The sequence below is a fragment of the Larus michahellis genome, chromosome 5, assembly GCF_964199755.1.
Source record: "Larus michahellis chromosome 5, bLarMic1.1, whole genome shotgun sequence".
Classification (NCBI taxonomy): Eukaryota; Metazoa; Chordata; class Aves; order Charadriiformes; family Laridae; genus Larus; species Larus michahellis.
In genome coordinates this window covers 9,363,211-9,383,720 of record NC_133900.1, presented here as the reverse complement: position 1 = coordinate 9,383,720, position 20,510 = coordinate 9,363,211, and the positions used below count along the sequence as shown (strand labels likewise).

The 20,510-nt window shown below is 45.6% G+C and overlaps 2 protein-coding genes across 3 annotated transcripts in view; one reads left to right on the top strand and one right to left on the bottom strand.

Annotated features, from left to right (window-relative positions):
* AP1AR (adaptor related protein complex 1 associated regulatory protein) overlaps positions 1–20,510 on the bottom strand; it is a 41,888-nt gene that overhangs the window by 929 nt on the left and 20,449 nt on the right. For both annotated transcript variants that reach the window (XM_074588616.1, XM_074588618.1), the window contains one exon: positions 16,858–16,935. The gene's annotated coding sequence lies outside the window, so the exon portion shown is untranslated. The remainder of the gene's footprint in view (positions 1–16,857; positions 16,936–20,510) is intronic.
* TIFA (TRAF interacting protein with forkhead associated domain) lies at positions 15,871–20,457 on the top strand. The gene is made up of 2 exons (XM_074588619.1): positions 15,871–16,363; positions 19,185–20,457. Exon 2 carries the CDS (start codon positions 19,205–19,207, stop codon positions 19,766–19,768), a length of 564 nt encoding a protein of 187 aa, XP_074444720.1. The 5' UTR covers positions 15,871–16,363; positions 19,185–19,204; the 3' UTR covers positions 19,769–20,457.

The window sequence follows — 20,510 nt, the reverse complement described above, 5'->3', positions numbered from 1 at the left end:
TCGACACAACATAGTCAGCAACAGCCTCTGTGAAAACATTCCTAAAATTGGGGAAACGGTAAGGCTATGAACGAGGAAGGGGAGCGCAAGGGAACACACATACAGGCGCAGTTTGCTCTGCTGACTAGAAATGATTTACATTTTATCAGCTACATTTCCAGAGAGGTCCCCCCCCCACCCCCTTTCTGTTGCAGCTCTAGGATCGCTGGATCCCGGAGCTGGTGGCAGATAGCTTGTGTTCTCAACGGCACCAAGAGCGAGCACGCTGCCAGATTGAAAAGCAGAGGGCAAAAGAGATGCACTCATGCGAAAGCAGAGAGGATCAGAGAGCCTGTCGGGGAAAGGCAGGTGGAGCAGGGCAAAAGATGGGATTCATCAGCAAAAGAGCCTGGAGGCAGGAGCTAGTCAGTGGGGCTGTGACTGACTCTGCAGACAATCATCAGAGAAAGAAGAAATTAAAAACGTAAAAGCCGTAAAAGGGTGACTGAGGACACAGGCACATAAGAGCAACAGGAGAGCAGGGTGGACAAGCGAGAGATCAGCTAGATGCAGAACCATGGATAAAAACTCAGGCAAGGCTAACGCTGTTAACCGCTCAACGTTTCCTAGCATCCGAGGCTTGTCCTTGTGATCGCAGTGGTGTTTTGCTGGCGTCAGTTCTTTCTGCGCGACCCACACCGTGCAGCACCTCGGCAGGGCTTCCTGCGACTCCGGAGCACGGCACGAGAAGGTCCCGGCACCAGTATTCAACCAGCTGCAAAAGCAGACTGTAGTCTCCACGTTCTGGAGGGTACAAACCATCCTCTAGTATGAATGAGAATCACAGAATAGACTCATAGAGTATCTGAAGCTGGAAGGCACCCCCTAAGGATCATCGAGTCCAGCTCCCTATATAGAGAGTTTAAAGAGTACAGAGTCAGACTGAGCTCTACCCAAGTTGATATTTCTACCTTCCTTTTCTCCAATCGCGTTTGTATTATAAATGCAAATCCTGGGAGAGGATTTAGAGGTGTTTTCAGAACACAGGGGCACATACAGGTATCAACACCATCCAATACAGCTCCTAAGCACGGCAAAATTAAACAAGAAAGCCACAAATGCAGAATTTATAGCGGAAGGCCTCTTCTCTCCCCGTCCTGGTACAGGACATAAGAAACAAAGCAGAAGGAAAACCCAGGAGTTCTCCATCTTTTTAAGCTCCAAGTAAGAGCGAGCAGGGCGACTCCACACAGGGCACCGTCCTGCAGGGTCTGAGCCAGGTGAGTACAGCTGGGTGCTGGGATTGCACCCACAGGGCAAAGGGATGGACCAGGCACAGATCCCATTTAGGGGCTCTCACCAGGAGCAAAAGGAGACAGAGACAGGACTGGAGCCACGGCTACAGCATGGTCCGAAATCCACCCGGGAGACGGGACTGAACTAACTGTCACTTGACAAAAATCATTCCAAAAAAAAAAAAAAAAGTCCTCACACCGACGGGACTCGCTCACAGCACAAGGTCCTAGTCCACATCCTAGTTCAAAAAGGTCCCCTCTCCCTAAGCACCTCCAGGTCGGCAAGGACAGACATCTGAAGCTCGTGACAACACCCAGAAAGCAGACTCTCGAGAAAAAACAGTGTCCTCTCCCTTTACTCTGCCAGGTGTAGAAAAGCTGGTCCAGCCGCTGGTTATCCGTCGGGGAAAGGAAAAACAGCCCCCTCTGCTACAATCACAGTAACGCACCTATGCTGGTGTTGCTTGCTCTGCTAACTGCACTGACATCTGCTAATTGATTTATCTGATTACCCAGCCCTGTGGGAAGGAGCGTGCGGCCGTCCCGCGAGTACCTCCCAGGTTGGGATGAAGCATCCCTGCCATCTGGCCCTGACTCCATTCCTTTGTGTAATTGATTTCTCAAAAAACCTCGTTTTCTAGGGAGTGCTCTCTAGTAACCGCCGGGCATGCACACACGTATCTCAGATCCGCCGCGAACACGCGTCCGACCGAGCGGAGGAGACTGCTTCAAAAGCGCGCGGAAGCGTGCTGGAGAAGGCCTGCCACCTCGCAGCCCTGGTAAATACGTGCTCATAAACACAATTTTCTACGTAGGTGCACTAAAGCAAGCAAGTTCAGGGATACTTGCCTTTACGAAAAATAACGCAGCACAAAGAGCATCCAAAGGTGCTTGCAGACGTGCTCCAACTCATCTATATTGCAGTCCAGAGCCCAAAATCAGTCTTTTAAACCCAGCTCATGGAAAGGCTGGAGGGCCGCAGCCTGGAAGATCACATCGGGTCATTACTGTAAGCAGGAGGGCCCCGTGGCTTTGTGCGCCACACAGACCGCCGGTCTCACAAAGAACTGACGGGGCTTAGCAGGGAAGCTTAAATTAGTGTAGAAGTACAGCACTCGGCTTCCTAGGATTGTAAAGATTTAACTCACCGGGAAACTGCCAGATCTATGAGAGTGATACATGAATGTCAGCAAGCGAGAAATTTTTCTTCAAGTACATTTTTCCAAAGAACTGAATAAACAGCAAGGACACTTAAGAGTAATAAGTAATGATTTACAACAGCAGGGACAACAAAGTGCTGGAACCATATAGAACAGTGCAATAAACTGTACATTAGTACTCAGAAGGAAGACAGCCTTTTGAGACCCATCACTAGGGGTAATGACTCACATCATAAAATCAGCTTAAAACGCACCGAAGAGCTTTAAACCGCAGCAGCACCCTTTACACAGATGCCACTCCGTAAGTTGTGTTTTGTGACAGCTGTAGCACTGAATGACAGCTGGGACGTGAAAATAACCAAGCACGCAGCTTACAGACCTGGGGCAAACACAGGACCAGAGACTAAAGCCGAACGGCACAGCCAGCAAAAACTTTTAGGGGCCTTTAGAACCCTCTGGATGCTTACTAATTAGCTTTCTTAAAGTACCGTTAAATCCTAACGGAGAGTACTTTAAGAAGTGATAAAAACTGCAGCTTGATATACTACAAAACCGTCCAGACAAAAATGCTTTCTGAGGACGCACTAACAAGTAGTGTAGTTACCGCTTTCAAAACACACAGTAAAAACCATTTTGCCTCAGATTGAGGACCTAAGCATTTTTTGGTGATTGCTCCTTTACTCCAGCTTTGGATACGGGGTGTTTTTAAACAGTCGATACAATTGTTAGACGCTAAAACAGAAGTGATGAAAAAAAGAAAAAGTCCGTGCCATTTCTGGTTGGAGCCTAGATTAAAACAACTTCTTACAACAAATATGATGAAAACAAATTTACAAAAGTCTCAGGGGATGAGAAACTATATTTCTGTGATTGCCCTCTAATCAGAGCTGGGGTTCAGAACAAGACAGAGGGAGGGAGGGAGGAATTGGGTGGGCTACAGTGAAATGATCTCTTTAACAAGAAATGGGCCATACTGTGACATTTCAGAGCCCTTGGGCTAGAAGACCAAAAGATCTGTCAAGAGAAAGGAATTTTAAGTTCTGCTGCGGATAGAAGTAAGCCTGGGAGTCAATCTAGCTAGTTTAAGACCGCAATTAGCTTTGGAGGCTTTAAGAAAAAGAAGATGTAATTGCCGCATTCAAACTTCAAATACGGCAAGCATAACAAGCATTGGTTTCTCAGACAACACCATTTGGGAAATTTTCCACAGCATTATGGTCCTGAAACACAAATTAGAGACTGCCAGACCTTTTCTCTCTGAAAATATATTATCCTAATTTTCATCTTATTCAAGCTACCCTCCAGTTCCAGGGAGACTAATGAAGAGGAAGCAAAGACCTGATGAGTTCCATGTGGAGACTACATTTATGGATTAATCCCAACAGGGAGCAAATAAACCTTATTCCCAGAGCTCTCGGTTGGGACTCAACACAATCAATCGAGGAATGGATAGTTATTTATGACTGAGGCTGTTTTGACTTTCAAATAAACATTTTAATTATTTTAAGTGCTACACTGGAACTTAGAATCTGCGCCGTGTTTTTATTTCGATGCCTTGTTCTCCTCCCTCCTAATCCCAAACCACTCCGGTCATTATGATGCCGTGCAAATGATACTGATTTTCATGCCTGTAACATTTGAAAGGTTATAGGCAAGGTAAAATCCACCAGCCAGACAAACTAGGGAAAAGGAAGGAGGAAAAGGGAGGAGGATCCTTCGGAGGGAAGCCAGCGTAAATGAAGGGAACGCCCTCAAACTACCCTGGGCCGAAAGCAGCAGAAGCGCCCAACTCTGAAACCCCCTTGTAATCTTGTGGGCACAACCTGAGCCATCTTTGCGGGCTATTTCCTCTGCCTGCTCTTACAGTCAATTTTGATAACCAAAGTACTTAAGAGCATTTCTTTTTGATCAGCTATTTTTCAATTCGAGTTTCGACACCCACTTGCACTTCTACCTTTTCCCTCTGGTCTAATTCAACGGCTTTCCCATACGTTTTAGCCATGCCAACACTACGTTGCACAACAGCATTTTTCATGCGTGCTGGAGTAAGAATCCTTGCTTCCAGCTCTGTGAAATCCACTTTCCTTGTTCTAATCAAGTGATTAACTGCCCGACACGAAGCCTGCACGCAGCAGCTCGTGGTGTACCACGGCCTATCGACACGTAGCTTCGCTAAGGTCAATGAAGCTACATTAATTTTGGAGGGAGCTTTTTAAACTGGCACAGCCTCCGGCTAAATAAGGAGGCCAGGGATGAAATCATGACACAGAGGCAGTGCTGGATCTATTCTTGCTGCACCCCCTCCTGCAGCTGATCGAGTCACAGCCTTATCCTCCCTCCATATATTTTGTCTCCCCTTGCTTTCTGTAGAGAGACTGAAAAAAATAGCAAGAAGATTGTCCCCAGAAAAGCGACTGAACATTGAGGCTGGTATTTCTTCTTTCAGCAGGTGAGAAGGCTGCGCCGCACATCGTACGGCACCCTCAGCTGCTCTCCCTCCTGCGGATCTGCACACAAGCCTTCTGGGGTCCTTCCCATCACATGTGTCAAAAATAACAGGCTCAAGTTTATTTTCAGATTTGGCAGTTTGAGGGGAAAAAAAAAAGCCAAAACACAACAACAAAAAAAAACATTAAAAGAAAACATGCTTACAATAATTTAGCAAAGGTTTCAGTGATTGAGTTAATATCGTCTTCCACAGAAAGCAAATTCAGTTTCCTGACGATTTCAGTGCACACATGCTCGTGTTTTCCTAGAGCATTTACCTTTCTTTTCAGTACGCAGAGGCTTTGCCACATGAAAGAGAAAAGATGGTTTTTTTAAAAAAAAAAAAAATAATCGATTTGCTAAGGGCTTTATTTATTTAGTTAGTTTACTTCTCTGGCTTAAAGCTTAGATGTTTTCTTTTGGTAAAGCTGGATACACCAACTGGCATTGGCTGTATTAAAATAAGGAAGAACCTCAATCAAAAAGCCTCTCCTAAGGCAAGCTTTCTTGTTAATATGCACCAACATGAAAGGCTTTCTTTTCATCCTATACAACTACAGTGTGTGTAAATTGCAGGGGGCTCATTGGCATAAATCTTGGCTGTGACCTCTGAGGTAAACTGGATTTACATTACTTTCTGACAGGAATTAAATGAAGGCCTTGTGGATATATGAACAGCCTTCTAGACTGCAACAGATGGGCATGAATGTGCTCCCTAGGCAAACTATCAGTGACATCTGTGTCCTCCAAATTCTGGTGGTCTCAGCCAATTAGCAGGCAAAAGGGGAAGAAAAAAAAAAAAAAAAAAAAGCCGGCCTCTGCACAGCTACCCCAGCCAGAGCAGAAGTGCTTCTGTTTAGAAATGGGATCAAGAACAGCCTCCAGCAGCAAGGAGGTGGTTAGCCGGCTGGATATAATAATACAGAGGTAACATTACAGAAAAAGCTGAAGTAATTAGGTAGAACAGATATTAATATTAATACAAAACAAATCCCAGCCTCAGCTAAGCCAAGCGTAATGGGCTACCGCGACGGATTTACATTGCTACAGCAAAGAACGGAGTTTCGTCAGTCCTAAAAAGCAGAGGAGGGGTCAAAGTGAAGCCCGGTGCCTGACACAGCTGAGGCAGGCGCTGCAAAAGCCCGGCTCTCGATCCGTATTCAAAACCTCCACCACATCCCGCTCTCGCTGCGGCAGCGCAAAACAAAGTACCAGAAGAGAGAGTACCAGCAGTGCAGACCTGCACTTAGGAATCACAGAATATCTTGAGTTGGAAGGGACCCATCAGGATCATCAAGCCCAACGCCGAGCGTGCCTCCTCGGGTGGATGGGGTTGGGTAAAGCAACATCCTCAATGGCTGCTGCAGCTGCCTGCTCCAAACCTGAGCTTAGTGCTTTGTGGCAGAGCATTTAAGTCGCAAACAGACCAGGAAAAGAGCTCTTCTGGTTGTGCTTGTTGGTGTGAGGTTTGGGATCTCTTAGCGCAGCACAGACACAAAACAGAGCTTCAGCAAAGTTACTCCTGCTGAAAAATAAAAAAAAAAAAATAAAGGAGCTCCAGAGCTTGGCTTCAAAGCTACCCTTAATCAGAGAAGGCCATTTGCCAGCACTTTTGTAGGAACAGCCAGGGTGTAGGGACTCAGGGAGGTGGCAAGTGGGGGGCACAATCACCCACAGAAAGCCAAAACCACATGGCAACTGCCCACCCCATGGAGCTGGCAGAAGCGGCTACTGGGGAGTCAAAACTGATCACCAAACTACACAAACCAGTTTGCTAAACGCTCGCTGCCTGAGATCTGTGTTTTTAGGGCGCTCAATTGTACCACAGGAGCGACCCAGACAAATACAAAACATGCAACAAGCCATTCCTCAATGAAACGCCTTCTCCGTCTCCCAGTTTTGAAGCCAGCTCTACACCCGGGCGCACATCCCTCCCTCGTCAGGGGCAGACGGGACCCCTGGCTAAAAACAGATCTGGGACAGAGCCGGCACTGGGTGCCGAACAAAAGCACCTGTTGTTTCGCCCTGGTCATGACTTCTCAGAGGCCATTTGGGTGCTTTCCCCTCACCATTGCCATACCACGTACTTCTAGGGGATGCAAAAAAGGGAATAATTGAGGGGCAGATCAATACATTTAAAAGTTCTTTTTTTAAAAAAAAAAAAGACATAATGAATTTGGTACAGCACATATTTTTAGATCAAAGATGCCTTTGAAGTGACAAACCCTTAATCCATAAACTACTGAAGCACTTCCTTTCTCTCCCAAACTACTTGTTGTCAAATAAAATGGAAGTTAAGGAAATTATCTTTATCTGAAAATGGCCAAAAGAAGCCATCACCTAATGACAGCCTTGTCAAAATGACAATTGGGGAAATTGTTAGGAAGGGGAGGCCTGACGACTGGAGGAATAAGCTTGCTGTTTGCTCTAATCTGGTCAGGCAGGCCCCACACAATTCCAGTCAGCTTGCTGTGTGAAACAGCTAAGTCTTTGTCAATGCGAGCACGGGCTGGAAAGACTTCTCTTTCATGAATATGTATCACCACCCTCCACGTCTATAGAAAAAAAACCCTTCCGAACGGCAAAAATAAAGAACAACACTCACAACCCAACCCATCCACCACCATAAGAAATAAAATCCTAAGATATGGAGCGGTGCGGAGAGAAAAAACTACTAAGTAATGAAAGCGCACGTTTTGGAAACATAGCCAGAAGGAACCTTCTTCCCAAAGGCTTTCTTTGGACTTTTATTCCCCAGCAGACCAGGATGAGGCACTTCAAGTCATCACCTGTTAGGTATGCAAAAGCAAAAGGGCCCATCGGGGTATATAACGTCTACCATTGTATTTTCTATCTAGCATTTGTCTGGATGTGACGCGTGGGCATCAAACCCCAGGCCACAAATACACACCGATAAGGCAAAGCCTCACGTGAATGCCTGCTTACTTGTGCGAGGAGAAAAGCACCCCTAGCAGGTCTGAATGCTTCCGCAGGCAAAGGTTTCGAGTCCAGGCACTGAGTCAACTTCGTATCAGGGTAACAAGCTTCCAGTGAAGCTTACAAATACACGACATTAAGAATCATTAAGATGATTCTAGGTTTAATATACTACATACAGCGCATTAATACGGTAAGAAAGGGTTCTTTAACACGCAACAACACAATACTACTTTCAGACGTGGCCAGTAATTTGCCACTGCACCCACTAAAACAATTTTCTGAGAGATGTTCATGACCTTCTGCAAACAAAATCCTTCACAATATCTCAAGCCAGACAGTTTGAATCGCAGGTCCCCTTGAAGTCTGGGGGCTTTTTTCACGTATAGACAATATTAGACTTCAAGCATTCAAAAGACTGGCATAAAACTGAAAGAGGAGAGCCAAATCAAGCCCACCGGAATGCCAGTTGAGGCTGACGTATAGACAGAAAGTGCCTTAAAAAGATGGATTGGCTGAGAAACGCGTGTCAGAAATACTGTGTCTCCGCAGGACTGATGCTGAAACTCTCGTAAGCCCAAACATGGTGTTTAAAACAACGGCAGGGCAGCTGAGGAGCGAATGGAGGATCAAACCAAGCCTACGCTCGTTGCAGAAAACCCAAATGAAGATATTTTAAGATGTTGTGGATTTTGTCTCTGTTGGAGAGCTAGGACATCATTAAAGCATTCAACACTGTTTGAAAAGTTACCTTAGAATGCTTGTTGTCTTCTTTTTAACTTCGCTTGTAAAACCGCGTACTACATCTTGATTTACTACAGAGAGCTTGGGGTGATAACTACAAACTTCAGTTTTTCTCCAAGTAACAAACAGAATATGGAAGTTTGATTTCCAGCAGAGATATCCAGACACAATGCTCGATTTTGAGGTTTACAATATTATGCAATGTTTGCTGTAGACATTTCCATTTCATTAGCATATTCTACTTTACATGAAATCCAGCAATGAATGCTGTCCCTGATCTAAGGCTAATCCTCTTTAAAGAGCTACAGGCTATATTACATGTGGCCACAGCCACGGTTATGCCACGGCTGAATCACTTTGAAGCCTATTGAACAGTGTTCCCTTGTGAGACTATACACAGAGCCATAAACTGACGCTCCCTGCGCTGCGAAATCCTACCCTTTTCATCACCAAGAGTTTCTGGAAGGGACAGACTCTCCCTGGTCCCAAACTGCACAAGAGGGAAGAGGTACGCGGCTGCCTTCACCACCTCTCAGTGCCAATTTACAACCGGAGCCTATATGCCTACAGTAATACAAATGCCTTGTTCCTAAATGAACACCACCAGACAGCGACTGCTCCAAGGGAGGGTTATCAGAACAATAAAAGGTAAAGATGAACCAGGCACCTGCTTCCTTGGGCAAATCCTCTCTCTCGCGGGCCAGCAAGGCTTCTGAAATACAGATTACAATGGCTCAACCTGAAAGGGCGACAGCCAGTATAACCCAGAGCGAGACAAAAGATGCCAAAGTGAGAATATTTATTGTAACGTGGTTCCCTCCTGTCCCCTCTTTCTGCTTCTATTTCACCTTAGATCCCCTTCTGCGGAGAGGCTCACGTTTATTTCAGCAAAGTTCACATTTATTTCAGGTCTATTTTTCAGTCACTTAGTTTTAGGATGCCAGCTAGAAAGCAGGAGCAATACCAAACTGATTCAACTAGAAACTACAATTAAAGCCTACATCTGAGGAAAACGCATAGCGCTGTACTGTGACAGTAAGCTCCACAACATAAAGACATCACAGGTACAGTAGCTTGGGACACGATCATATATATCTTTAAAGAAAAAAAAAAAAGGGCAGGCTGCATCTCTCACAGCTGGGTGCCCTTAAACACTATATACTGAGATAATGGAATAGAGTTTTTATTGCCACACAGCACAGACTGTGGAATCTTTAGCACCTTAGCAGCTATACAAATTCAAAGGGGGGGGGAAATAAGAAACACTAGATTCCCTGATCCTGCTATGTATCAGCAAAAGACAGTTTATTTTAGTGCTCATCTTTAACTCTTCAAAATAACTTTCTTTGTTCAATTACTGCTTTTGAAGGGAGCTGAAAAGGTTGGCTCTGTTTAGTCTGCATTGTAGGCATGAAATTATCTCCATCTAAATGATGTCAAACCGGACAGAGTGAGCAGATTCAATCCCTGTGGTAAGATCTCGGTCCCGGTGGAGGGAACGTTTAAGCTCCTTGCTATCAAAATAGTATCTCATCCAAAAAGACGATAATCCAACCCATTTAGAACTGCTACTATATACCTAGGAGACAAGACCGCACTGTCCCTCGTGTGGCGAATGTAAAGAAGCACAGAGATGGCGTTTTGGAGACTATTCCAAAGCGCTCTGAAGTCGTGAAGCTCCTGCGTTCAGCCAAACCATTTCACTGACTGTCAGTTTTTACACTCCAATAGATTTGCCTCAGAGCAACAGGAAATAGAATTTTTAACGCTGCAAATAAGATTTTATCATTAGAAGCTTATAAATTCCCAGTCCGGTATTTAAAATACTTGCCACTAGCCATACTATGTACTGTGATGCCTTTGATTACTGCTGGTATCTGGCCACTTGGAGAAAAGTGCAGCTTCCTCAGTTTAGTGCTGCGGAAGAGGAAATAGCAAAGAGCAGGGAACATCCAACTGAAAGGCAAGGGTTATGACCTAGGGAGAACATACTTACCTCTACTGTAATCAACCTGGACCGTTGTTCTAGTTCTTGCAAAGAACACTGTTGGTCTCCTAAAGGTCACAGTCGATCAGTGGGATTATAAAGGTTGATCAACCCTCACTTGATGGTCGTAATACACTAGTCCAAGCCTTCTCTCGTTCAGCTCTTTAACGTGAGATTTGATGTGAAAGACGGAGCTTCAACTTCCCAGCATGCCCTCTATCGCACAGATCTCAAGCCAAGGTGTCACGCTGCATGCTGGGCTACCCACAGCAACACGGACTTCTCTTACACAAGCCTCGATAAGGTTCAATCTCATACAGCTTGTGAATCTGACAAGGTTAAAAACTGAGCTATCATGACGATATCATAGGTCACGTGTAGGAAGGTCACAGGATATTTGTAGGCGGGGAAAAAAAAAGACACATGAATTGCATAATGCTTGGAAGCAATTACAGAAGAAAAGCCTCATCTGTACGCCAAGTATTTTCTCTTTCTAGTTTGAGAGAAGTTCTACCAAATAACAAATGTTGGGAGATGTATATGCCAGCTATAACTGTAGTAGCATACGACTAGGGGAGCAAAATTTCAATTGGTAAATCACCTCCACATACAAAGGCAGGAGATGACCACCAAATAACTGAAAAGCTGGACTCACGGTTATCGGTAAACAAAGAACTCCAGTAGGGCTCGCCAACAAAAACCCCACAGCTTTCTAACTATTAGAAGACACAGGGGAATCCTGTGAGCACAGTTACGATCAGCAGCTGCGCACCGACTACACATCCCCATTTGTGCTTCTGAGTTGCACAAATTATTTTTTCATTTTCAGCTCTACTGAAATTCATTAAGACACTCTTGGAGAAACGTGATGCTCCAACACACTTAAGGCTCCAGGCTTTGTTCCAACCTAAAAAAAAAAGACAGCACGGCAGAGCTGACAATTTTTCATCTGTATCAGGGCTTAAAGATGATTTACTTTTCATTTTGAGCAAGAAGCAAGCACCTGTTCCATGGCACTGAGCCTCTCTTACACTTCTTTTTCTACTTCTTGTCCCATGAAAGCTGGAATTACAGGAGGTTCTCTCCCACCAAGTTGTATGAACCTTCCTCCAAAGGCATAGCTGTCAATAAGAAGGGGCTCCAAGTCACAAGGAACACCTCCTCCTCTTTCCACAGCGTCCTCGCTGTGCTGTCTTTTTCTCGCCCTAGATCTCTACCAGCTATTTCTGTTTCAACAGAATAAGGAGGGAAATGCCAAGGACCCACTGCTGGGTCTTGCCAACAGACAGATCAGTTTGTTCCACCTCCCAGTCTCTTCCCAGTGTTTATTTCCTGGCTGCCCCGCGACTGCATGGTTTCGCTTCTCCTGTAAGTCACTCCACAGGTGTCTATTCCTGAGCAGTAAAAGCAGACTAGGGAGAAAGAGAAAATAAGGGCAGTGGGGCGGATGAAAGGGAAAGAATCCAGATAGAGGGAGAATGGCCCCAGAGAAAAAACAAACAAAGGGTGGAGGGAGCGACAGAGGGGGTAGGAAGAACAATCAGGAGGATGGCGAGAGGGAGTAACAACAGACAGCAAGAGGGGCAGGAAGATGGAAGAGAAACTGAGATAGCAGACAGGCAAGAAAGAAGCCAAAGGGAGAAGCCAGAAGGGTTCAGAAGGAGGACCAAGGGCAGGCCATGATGTAGAAAAAGAAAAGGAGAACTCGGAGAGTGGCATAAACAAAGTCCATCTTGTAAGAAATAGTTCTCTTCAGTAGTCAAGGTGAGCTTCCTCATCAGTTTATTCAGGTCAAATGAGATGGGAAATGGATGTGTTCTTTTTCCTGAGTAAGCAAGGAGCAAAGTAGCCGATAAACATAGAGGGAACTGTGCTCTCTCTTCCTCCTTTGGAAGACCGTCTCTCTGCGTCATGGAGCGGAGCTGTTCTTGGCATCAGCACCTAAAATTTCAGTGAGCGCACCTCCGCCCTCTCGCGCTGAAATCCAGCTGAGTACCTTGCTTTATTTTTGGAATACACGTGTCTTCCAGAAGGACCTATTTCTTTTCAGTCTGAACATGAGACACTTGGTTGCTGTACAGTAATAATAACTCACTGCAGAACCTAGCTACAGGTTGTTGGCGTACTCTGTTACGCCTTTCCCAAACACTCTTGGACGTCACCACTGTCATTACAACCATTAACTTACAAGTACCACAACAGCTCTTGCAATATCAAAATGAAGCTTCTGACTTAAAACAAAACCGAAACCTACAAAACACCAAAACCCCCAAAACAAACGGTGGTTCCCCATGTCTGGTCACACATTGCCACCTACTGGCTCCCGCCCCTGTACCCTCAACAGCACTAAGGTGCTTTGGATCCAGAAATGGGCTGTGAAGCAGAGAGGAAGACCAGCAGGAGGGCAGAGGCTGGTATTTGAACCCTACACGCACGTTACACGTGTAGGCAGTGAGTCTTATTATACCCTAGCATCGTCTACGCACAAGGAAACACGTCCAGCAGCCTGGATTTTATGGCCCTGAAGCAGCACTTCACTGCTAGCCTCACTAGAGAGGATGCACTTCCCATCTCTCGCACGCATGACAGGGAAACAGGAGCGCATTGCTCATGTCCCCTTGTGGCGAGAGGCCAACTCTGCAGAAAAACAGCATCTCTACGCTTTTTCCTTCAAACCAAACCCCACCGCGTTCAAATCCACTGCAAGTATTTCTAATGCAAAGTTCGAGATGAGAGGTCTCGCTAGGTCACCGCATCTGCTTCAGTATTCACACGATGGCACCGCTGACAAGCTGTACCAATGAGCGGGAGAGCCAGTAACCCAAAAAAAGGCCACTGGAAAACCACAGAAGTCATCCTTATGCAACATTTACAAGTGCAGACACCCTTTACGCCCGCGCCTGTCCTGTCACACAGCTGGCAAACCTAAGCGCTACATCTGCGCTTTCAATAACCACATGTAAAGCCTGGCCTTAGGAGGGAAGGACAGAACCGTGGCGAAATCTCAGTGCCACTGAAATCAGGTCAGACTTGGTGTCGGTCCAACAGGATAAAGAGACTTTAATCATGTCAATTTAAATAGCAGACGGAAATAGAAAGTTTCTTAGGGTTTTTAAAGCATAGGAAGGAAGCTCAGGAAGGAAGATTTCACGTTGAGTCACTCGAGAAAGAAATAGCTCGAACATAGCTACCCAAAACCACTCCTTCCACTCACTAACCCAGAGTACACCTTCCAGAACTCTTCTGACCTACCGTGAACTTCCTAGAAAGACAAAGAAACATATTGGCCCTCACTGACTCAGATTTTTAAGGCCCATCATGACTGAAAACAATATAAGAGTTCCCAGTATTTTTCCATTTTCCAGATTTGCCTATTTAGACTCTGGAGTTATCCAAAGCCTAATAAATAATTTGTTAGAAAAACATTACACCAGCACAGCCAAGCCATAAGCACCCCAGTCTTTCAGCCTACGCATTACAAATACTTAATTAGCCTAAATGTCTAGCATCGATAATGTGCCACCGATAATTACACAGAGAAGCCACACCAGGCATACACAAGCAGGAAACATCCATTTAAAGTAAAGAGCATGACTCTTCCTAGACCTTCCTCCTCTTCAGGGATTGGCAAGACAAGGAATACAGGTGTCCAAAAACCAGCCAGCTGGAAGGCAACTTGAAAGGAGAGCATGGTTCTGCTCCATCTTTATTTTCATACCCCATGCCATCTTAGTAATGCAGGGGAATGCCGTGTGCCACTGTGGTAAGGCTCAAATTTCCATGACCTCGATTATCCGTGTGGTAACTCCAGGGACATCAGAGTAGATTCACACTCCGGAAAAGGAAAAAGCACGTCTGGGTAAAGTCACAACCCCAGGGGACGAAGGGGTTGTGCAGACAACACAAAACAAGACAGCAGCGAGAGCTACTAGGTTAATGTTGACACCAGCTCCCCTGGCCCAAGTCCCAGCGGCTTGCTCACCACGCAGCGCAGCTCAGCCCTACAAAGCTTTATGTGCAGTTTTGCTTTTGACCAAAGAAATTTCAGTAAAAACAGGAAGGTATTGTTATACAGGAATGAACTCTAGTAAACCATGTAACTATTTTAGCAGGAAGTTCACACAAAAAACCCCCAAGCACAGAGTGCCCGAATTATTTTTTTTCCCCCCCCCTCTCATACCGGGCAAACCTGGAGTTGTTTTCCTGAAGCTGGCAGCATTTCAACCAGTTATACACTTACAAAAGACAGAACCAGTAAATCCAGTTCCTGTTCTCTCCTGTACAAAATCACGCAGAGCTATATTTAAATCATAAGTTAATAAGGAATATGTAGTTAATATGAGGTTACATTGTCCTAGGAAAAAAAAAAAAAAGGAAGAGTACTTACATACCTTAGCAGGTACAAATATTGAAATAATCCTAACAGAAAAGCTCTCTCGCAGTACGGGAAGCAGGCTGTTTCCGGAATCAAAGGGCTGACAGGAATTACAGCCATCAAGAAATGCAATAAACAGCAGGATTGCACAACTCCGGCTTTTCCAGAAGGCAGCAAAGTGCTTTCGTGTGAGCGTACACACCTAGCCCTGCCTGCTGCAGGAAAGGCATTCTGCAAAGGGAGAAACGTGGAAGGAGCCGTTTTCCTTCCCTGCTTTTCAACGTGACTTCTTGCAGAACACAGTCTAACCCCTTCTTTTTTCTGATCCATGGGGAAAAGGCCATAGGCAGCAGATGTATTCGCCTGTGTACAGATAAAAGCTATTCCACAAGAACTACAAAGAAACTTATCAACCCAGGAGCGATTTACCTGCTTGTTGAATAAATAGAAGAAACCCACAAAATGAAACATTATTTACATGAACCAACATTATTTACATTTCACCACCCGTGCCAAAGCAATCAAACCTATCGAGGCACACCACCGTGCTCATTGCAACACTGTACAAGCACGGGTAAGGGAGGACACTGACTATTTAGGATTCAAACAAACGGGTTTTTTTCTGCATTCTGCCTCTCGTTCTCTGCTTGGGAGTAATCTTGCTTACTAAGAAAAATGAAGCAGCCGAATGAAGAGAGACTTGCTCATTTTTTCCTACCAGATGGGCAGGGCCGCTTCAGGATTTCTAGTAAAATGGAAAGTTTTCAGCTCATCTTAGATCAGCATCCAAGGAAAGATTAGGTTTTTTCCCCCCCAAAGGCAGTGCAATGAAGTCTAAGCAGCACTGCTACAGCAAATAACCTAATATTTTAGAACACCTAATATTTTAGAACACCCGATTTAAGAACATCATCGCTCAACCGTTATGCTTATAGCGTGCTGCTTACTACAGCATTTTACTCTTCTAAGTGTTGATATGGGGGGTGAAACTGAAATTATTTCGCCTGAAACCTGAGCCTGCAAACTCTGGATCATACCCTTAGCGTCGCCCGTGACCACGGGTTTGAGTAAGTCACTCACGAGCGCCAGATTTTCAGACACCCACGTACAACCCCAGACACGGCTGAGGCTTATTTTTAATTTTTTTTTTTTTTTTTCTCTTCTCTCCCCTTCCGGCTTTTTGGAAAAACAACCCAAGGTCAACCTCACGGGGCCGAGGCGGTGCTAAGGCAGCCCCAGCGCCTCCCGCCCCCGGGGCCAACCCCCGCCACCGCCGCCGTTTCCCCGCCTTCCCGCGGAGGCACCTGGGCGCCGAGGAGCCGGTGGAGCCCGCATCCCGCCCCGCAGCACCCGCCGGAGGGAAGGCGGCTGGAGGCGCTGCCGCCCACCCGCCTCACAGGTACGGGCACACCGGGGGAGGCGGGACGGAGCTGCCGGGGGCTGAGGAGGGTTTGGAAGACGAGCTGTGGGTCTGGCGAGGGTTAAAATAGAGGTTGGAGAGCACAGCGTGGCGTTTGGGAGAGGCTAGAAGGAGAGACGACCGCCTTCCACGAGGTGCTGGGGAAGCGGGTTCTGCACCGTCCCTGCCTCAAAGTTCAGGGTCATTTAAAATGATAGTTAATTAACAAAACGCTTACGTTTTGATTTGCAAAAGCAAACTGGCAGAGCTCCCCGAGCAATAAGTGGAAGGCAGAGCATTATAGCTTTTGAGTACATCGCTGAACAAACAGGAGCCCGGCGGTTCTCAAGTAGGGCATCCGTAATCCTAATGCTCCGTGTCACCCCCGGTCTCTAAAAATGGGGATAATGAGGATGTTGGGAGAAGGGAAAGAGGTAAAATCACAACTCTCTTGACTCAAATTAAGGTACAGACAACAGCAGTGCAATGGGTACCTTAGAGTTGCAGGATTCGTCTGGATGTAACTGTAGAAAAGTTTCGTCCTCCAGTTGGAGCTCTCTGAAATCTGTCTCCTGTCCAAAACAACCGAGTAATCAGAAACTCCCGCAGTATTTATGTGAAATTGTGTCCAGTCCAGCCTCAATAAACCCTCAACAGAGGACGGGGCAGCTGAGCTGGGGATGCCAGAGGTGGCACACGAGCAGACAGAATTAACGAATGTAGCCATTTGTAAAGTTCATAAACGTGAACAAAGCCAACATTTTGTGTTGATCAGATACATAGTTGTATACACTGCACATTTATCAAAATATATTTCTTTATATTCCTGTGTTTTGCCCAGTCCTCATGCATTTCAGAAGCCAATTACGGAAGCAGAACATGCTTTTAGAGCTGTTACCAAATTCAGCCCCAGCCTCGAGCCAGAAACCTCTCTCTGCAGGCTGATCTGTGAACTCAGCGAAATGACTTGGGTTTCCCCCTTCAACTCAAACTGACCTTGAACAACATCTGGCATCCTCCCATTTAAGGAATAACCTGCCATCGGGCCATCTCTGTGTTTTAAAGTGAGCTCCGAGAGCTCGCTGAAGTTCTCTCTCTAACCGCCTAGGCTTGGCAGAGTCACTGTGGTAGCCTACTTCAAGTAAGCAAGCCGAGGTCGCTAAACCACTACTACTGAGTAAGTGTAAGGTATGAGAAGGAAGACATCCAAGTAAGGTATAATAAGGAAGCGATTTTGAGGTTTGTATAATAAGGAAGCGATTTTGAGGTTTCACACAGAAATTAACGCGCTGACATACCACCATTCACCATGCTTGGAGTTTATGTACAGTGGTATAATTCAGCCTTGAAAAAAAAAACAAAACCATAAGTCAGGTGATTCACCTACCCATAATAAAAGCCAGATTAAATTGCAAGCTGCTTTTCAGCGTCATTCACTGACTAGAGCTGGTGAGAAAGCTCAGAATCGGTGCGTGATGTGTCGGGAACTCACTGCAGTCTAGGAGAAACATGACAAGTTCAATGGCTGCTCACGCTTTTTGCCAGTGAGTTACCAAGAGCTCATTCTCTGGTTCCTACTTTAAGTATTTCGCCTTTTCTTTCTCTACACTAAGTTTCAGTGCAGGAAAACGCTGGCCTTGCACGTACAGAGGACCAGATCACTGTGTCTCCTAAGGTGTCTCAAGATTTTATTTCGACACGCTGCAGTCGCTCAGACATTGGAACAGAATTTAGTTCATAAACAAGTGTCTCTGCGCTGCATCTGAGAAGCTTAAAAAAAACCCGAAAAACTAAACAACAAACCACAAACCAAAACGCCAAAGTTACTTGTTATTTCTAATGCCTCGTTAAGTACTTCTGCAGCAGATTGCTGGGATTTCTGCAACAGGGAAAGACCTAGAGTTGGGGGCAATTCCTCCTTTAGGTCTTGCTGATATTCCAGCTTTTGCAGTCCTTTTACATACTGTCACACCAGTCACTTTTAAACGCTTCATACACGAGGTAAATTCAGAATAAAGAGCCAAAGAGTGCTTCATACACATTTGAAACATTACTGCCTGCAGTCAGACGGCACGCGTAAGAGTCATTTGTCTGATAGGGTAGATTTAGATTAGATATTAGGAAGAAGTTTTTCGCTATGAGGGTGGCGAGACACTGGAACAGGTTAGGTTGCCCAGGGAGGTTTTGGCTGCCCCATCCCTGGAGGTGTTCAAGACCAGGTTGGACGGGGCTTGGAGCAACCTGGTCTAGTGGGAGGTGTCCCTGCCCAGAGCAGGGGGGCTGGAACGAGATGGTCTTTAAGGTCCCTTCCAACCGAAACCAGTCTGTCATATTACCTTCTATCCAGAGGACCACACTGTTAGCATCCAGGCCCAGACCAATGCTCCCTTTTAAGTCCAAAAGGTAAACCTGCTAAGTGACATGCATCTTCCAAAGATAAATCTACCTGCGAGATCCTCGTGAAGAGCTAGTCGGCAGCAATTTACAGTGGTGGGTGTTTTGCAGAGTTCTGAAGTGCTTGGCAGCCATTGCAGCAGAGACCGGCGGCTGGGAAGAGTTCAGCCCCAAGCAATCTGTCACTTCGCTGGGGTCACCCAACGAGTCTTTGGCAAAACGGTGGGAAATGATGGTTGCCATGGTGTGGGTAGGCTCAAGTCGCACTTCTTCGTTCCAGTGGTTTTGTTACGCTTCCTGGCAGCCAATTTGCTATTAATTGTCACTGGACAATAGTATATGAAGTCTTCTAATGCCACATTTTTAAAACGCGGTTTATTTTGGTACTGCAGTGATTTCATGCTGTGATTTTACTTCTCTCTTGTAGTTCTGAGGACTCATTTCATCATGACCTCTTTTGAAGAAGCTGGAACTGAAGAAACAGTAACATGTCTCCACATGACCTTTTACCATCCGTGCCAAGAAGACAAGATGATGTTTCGTTGCTTGAATTTCCGTAAGCGAGAACAGGTCAGGGTAGATGAAATGCCCAAGTTCGGCCGCGATTCTAATGTCTGCCGTTATAACTTAATGGACACTCGCGTTTCTCGGGTTCAGTTTGCAGTGCAGTTTTACAGGAAACTGGACAGCTCAGAATTTTGTTTTGAGATCAAGAACATGAGCAAGAAAACAAAACTGCTTGTGGACCAAACAGAACTGGGGTACTTAAACAAAATTGACCTGCCATGGAAGTGCATCATATGTTTTGGGGACTACCAGATTTTAGCAGAGATTGAAGAAGGGGAGTCCGTGGATTATTTTGAGACTTACTTACACTTGTCTGAAGCGCCAATCTTACAAGAAAGATGCCTGCCATCCCTGCTGCCTATACCGGAGAATGGCATTTCTCCTTCCTTGTTTCCTTCCCAAGGCAAAAGCCCCATGGAGATTGATGAGAACGAGTCGTGCTAGCAAGGAGAAGGAGGCTGGATCAGATTTTGATCAATTGAAGCCTGCGCAATTTCCGAAATGGAAGGCTGTCATCTCAGTCCACTGGTCTTGATGGTTTTCACCGCTGCACGTCAGCCTTCTTACTTCTTGTTTTCGGCACGGCCACATCAGAACGTATTTTGTTCAACAGAAAGAGATTCCTGCCACTGTCTTCACCAGGGCATCCGTGCTCTCTGAGCACCACTGTTTGCCATGTAACGTGTGGGAGACAGAGGGCCACCCAAATCCATCGCAGCAGATTCCATTCAAGAACTGCGACGGCACGCCTCGAAGGTATATTTAACAGGCGTTACTGTAGAGCACGCAGAACAGTGTTTTCACTAAGCAGGGGCCTAACGCCTCGCTGCATTTGTTATACTTTGTGCTTTGCTTTTGATGTGAAATTCCAAACAGTATTTTCAAGCCTACGTTGTAACTTCCCAGATTTTACAGCTTAGAAGCACTTTGTCAGCATAGTCCTTTAAACTTAATGTTTTTATTAACTTAGCAGTGAGATTTTTCTTCTGTTTTTAAAATGCGTGCAAATATGTATTTCTTGCAAGTTAACTGCTTTTGCTTGTGAATGTAAACACGCACACAGTGTCAGTGATCACGGTATGTAAAAATCCGGATAAACTTTATAATAAAAGCATTTGGTTGCCGAGCAGGGACCTGCTGTCTTCTACAGCTACAATCTAAAAGCACTTAATGGTGAATAAGATTA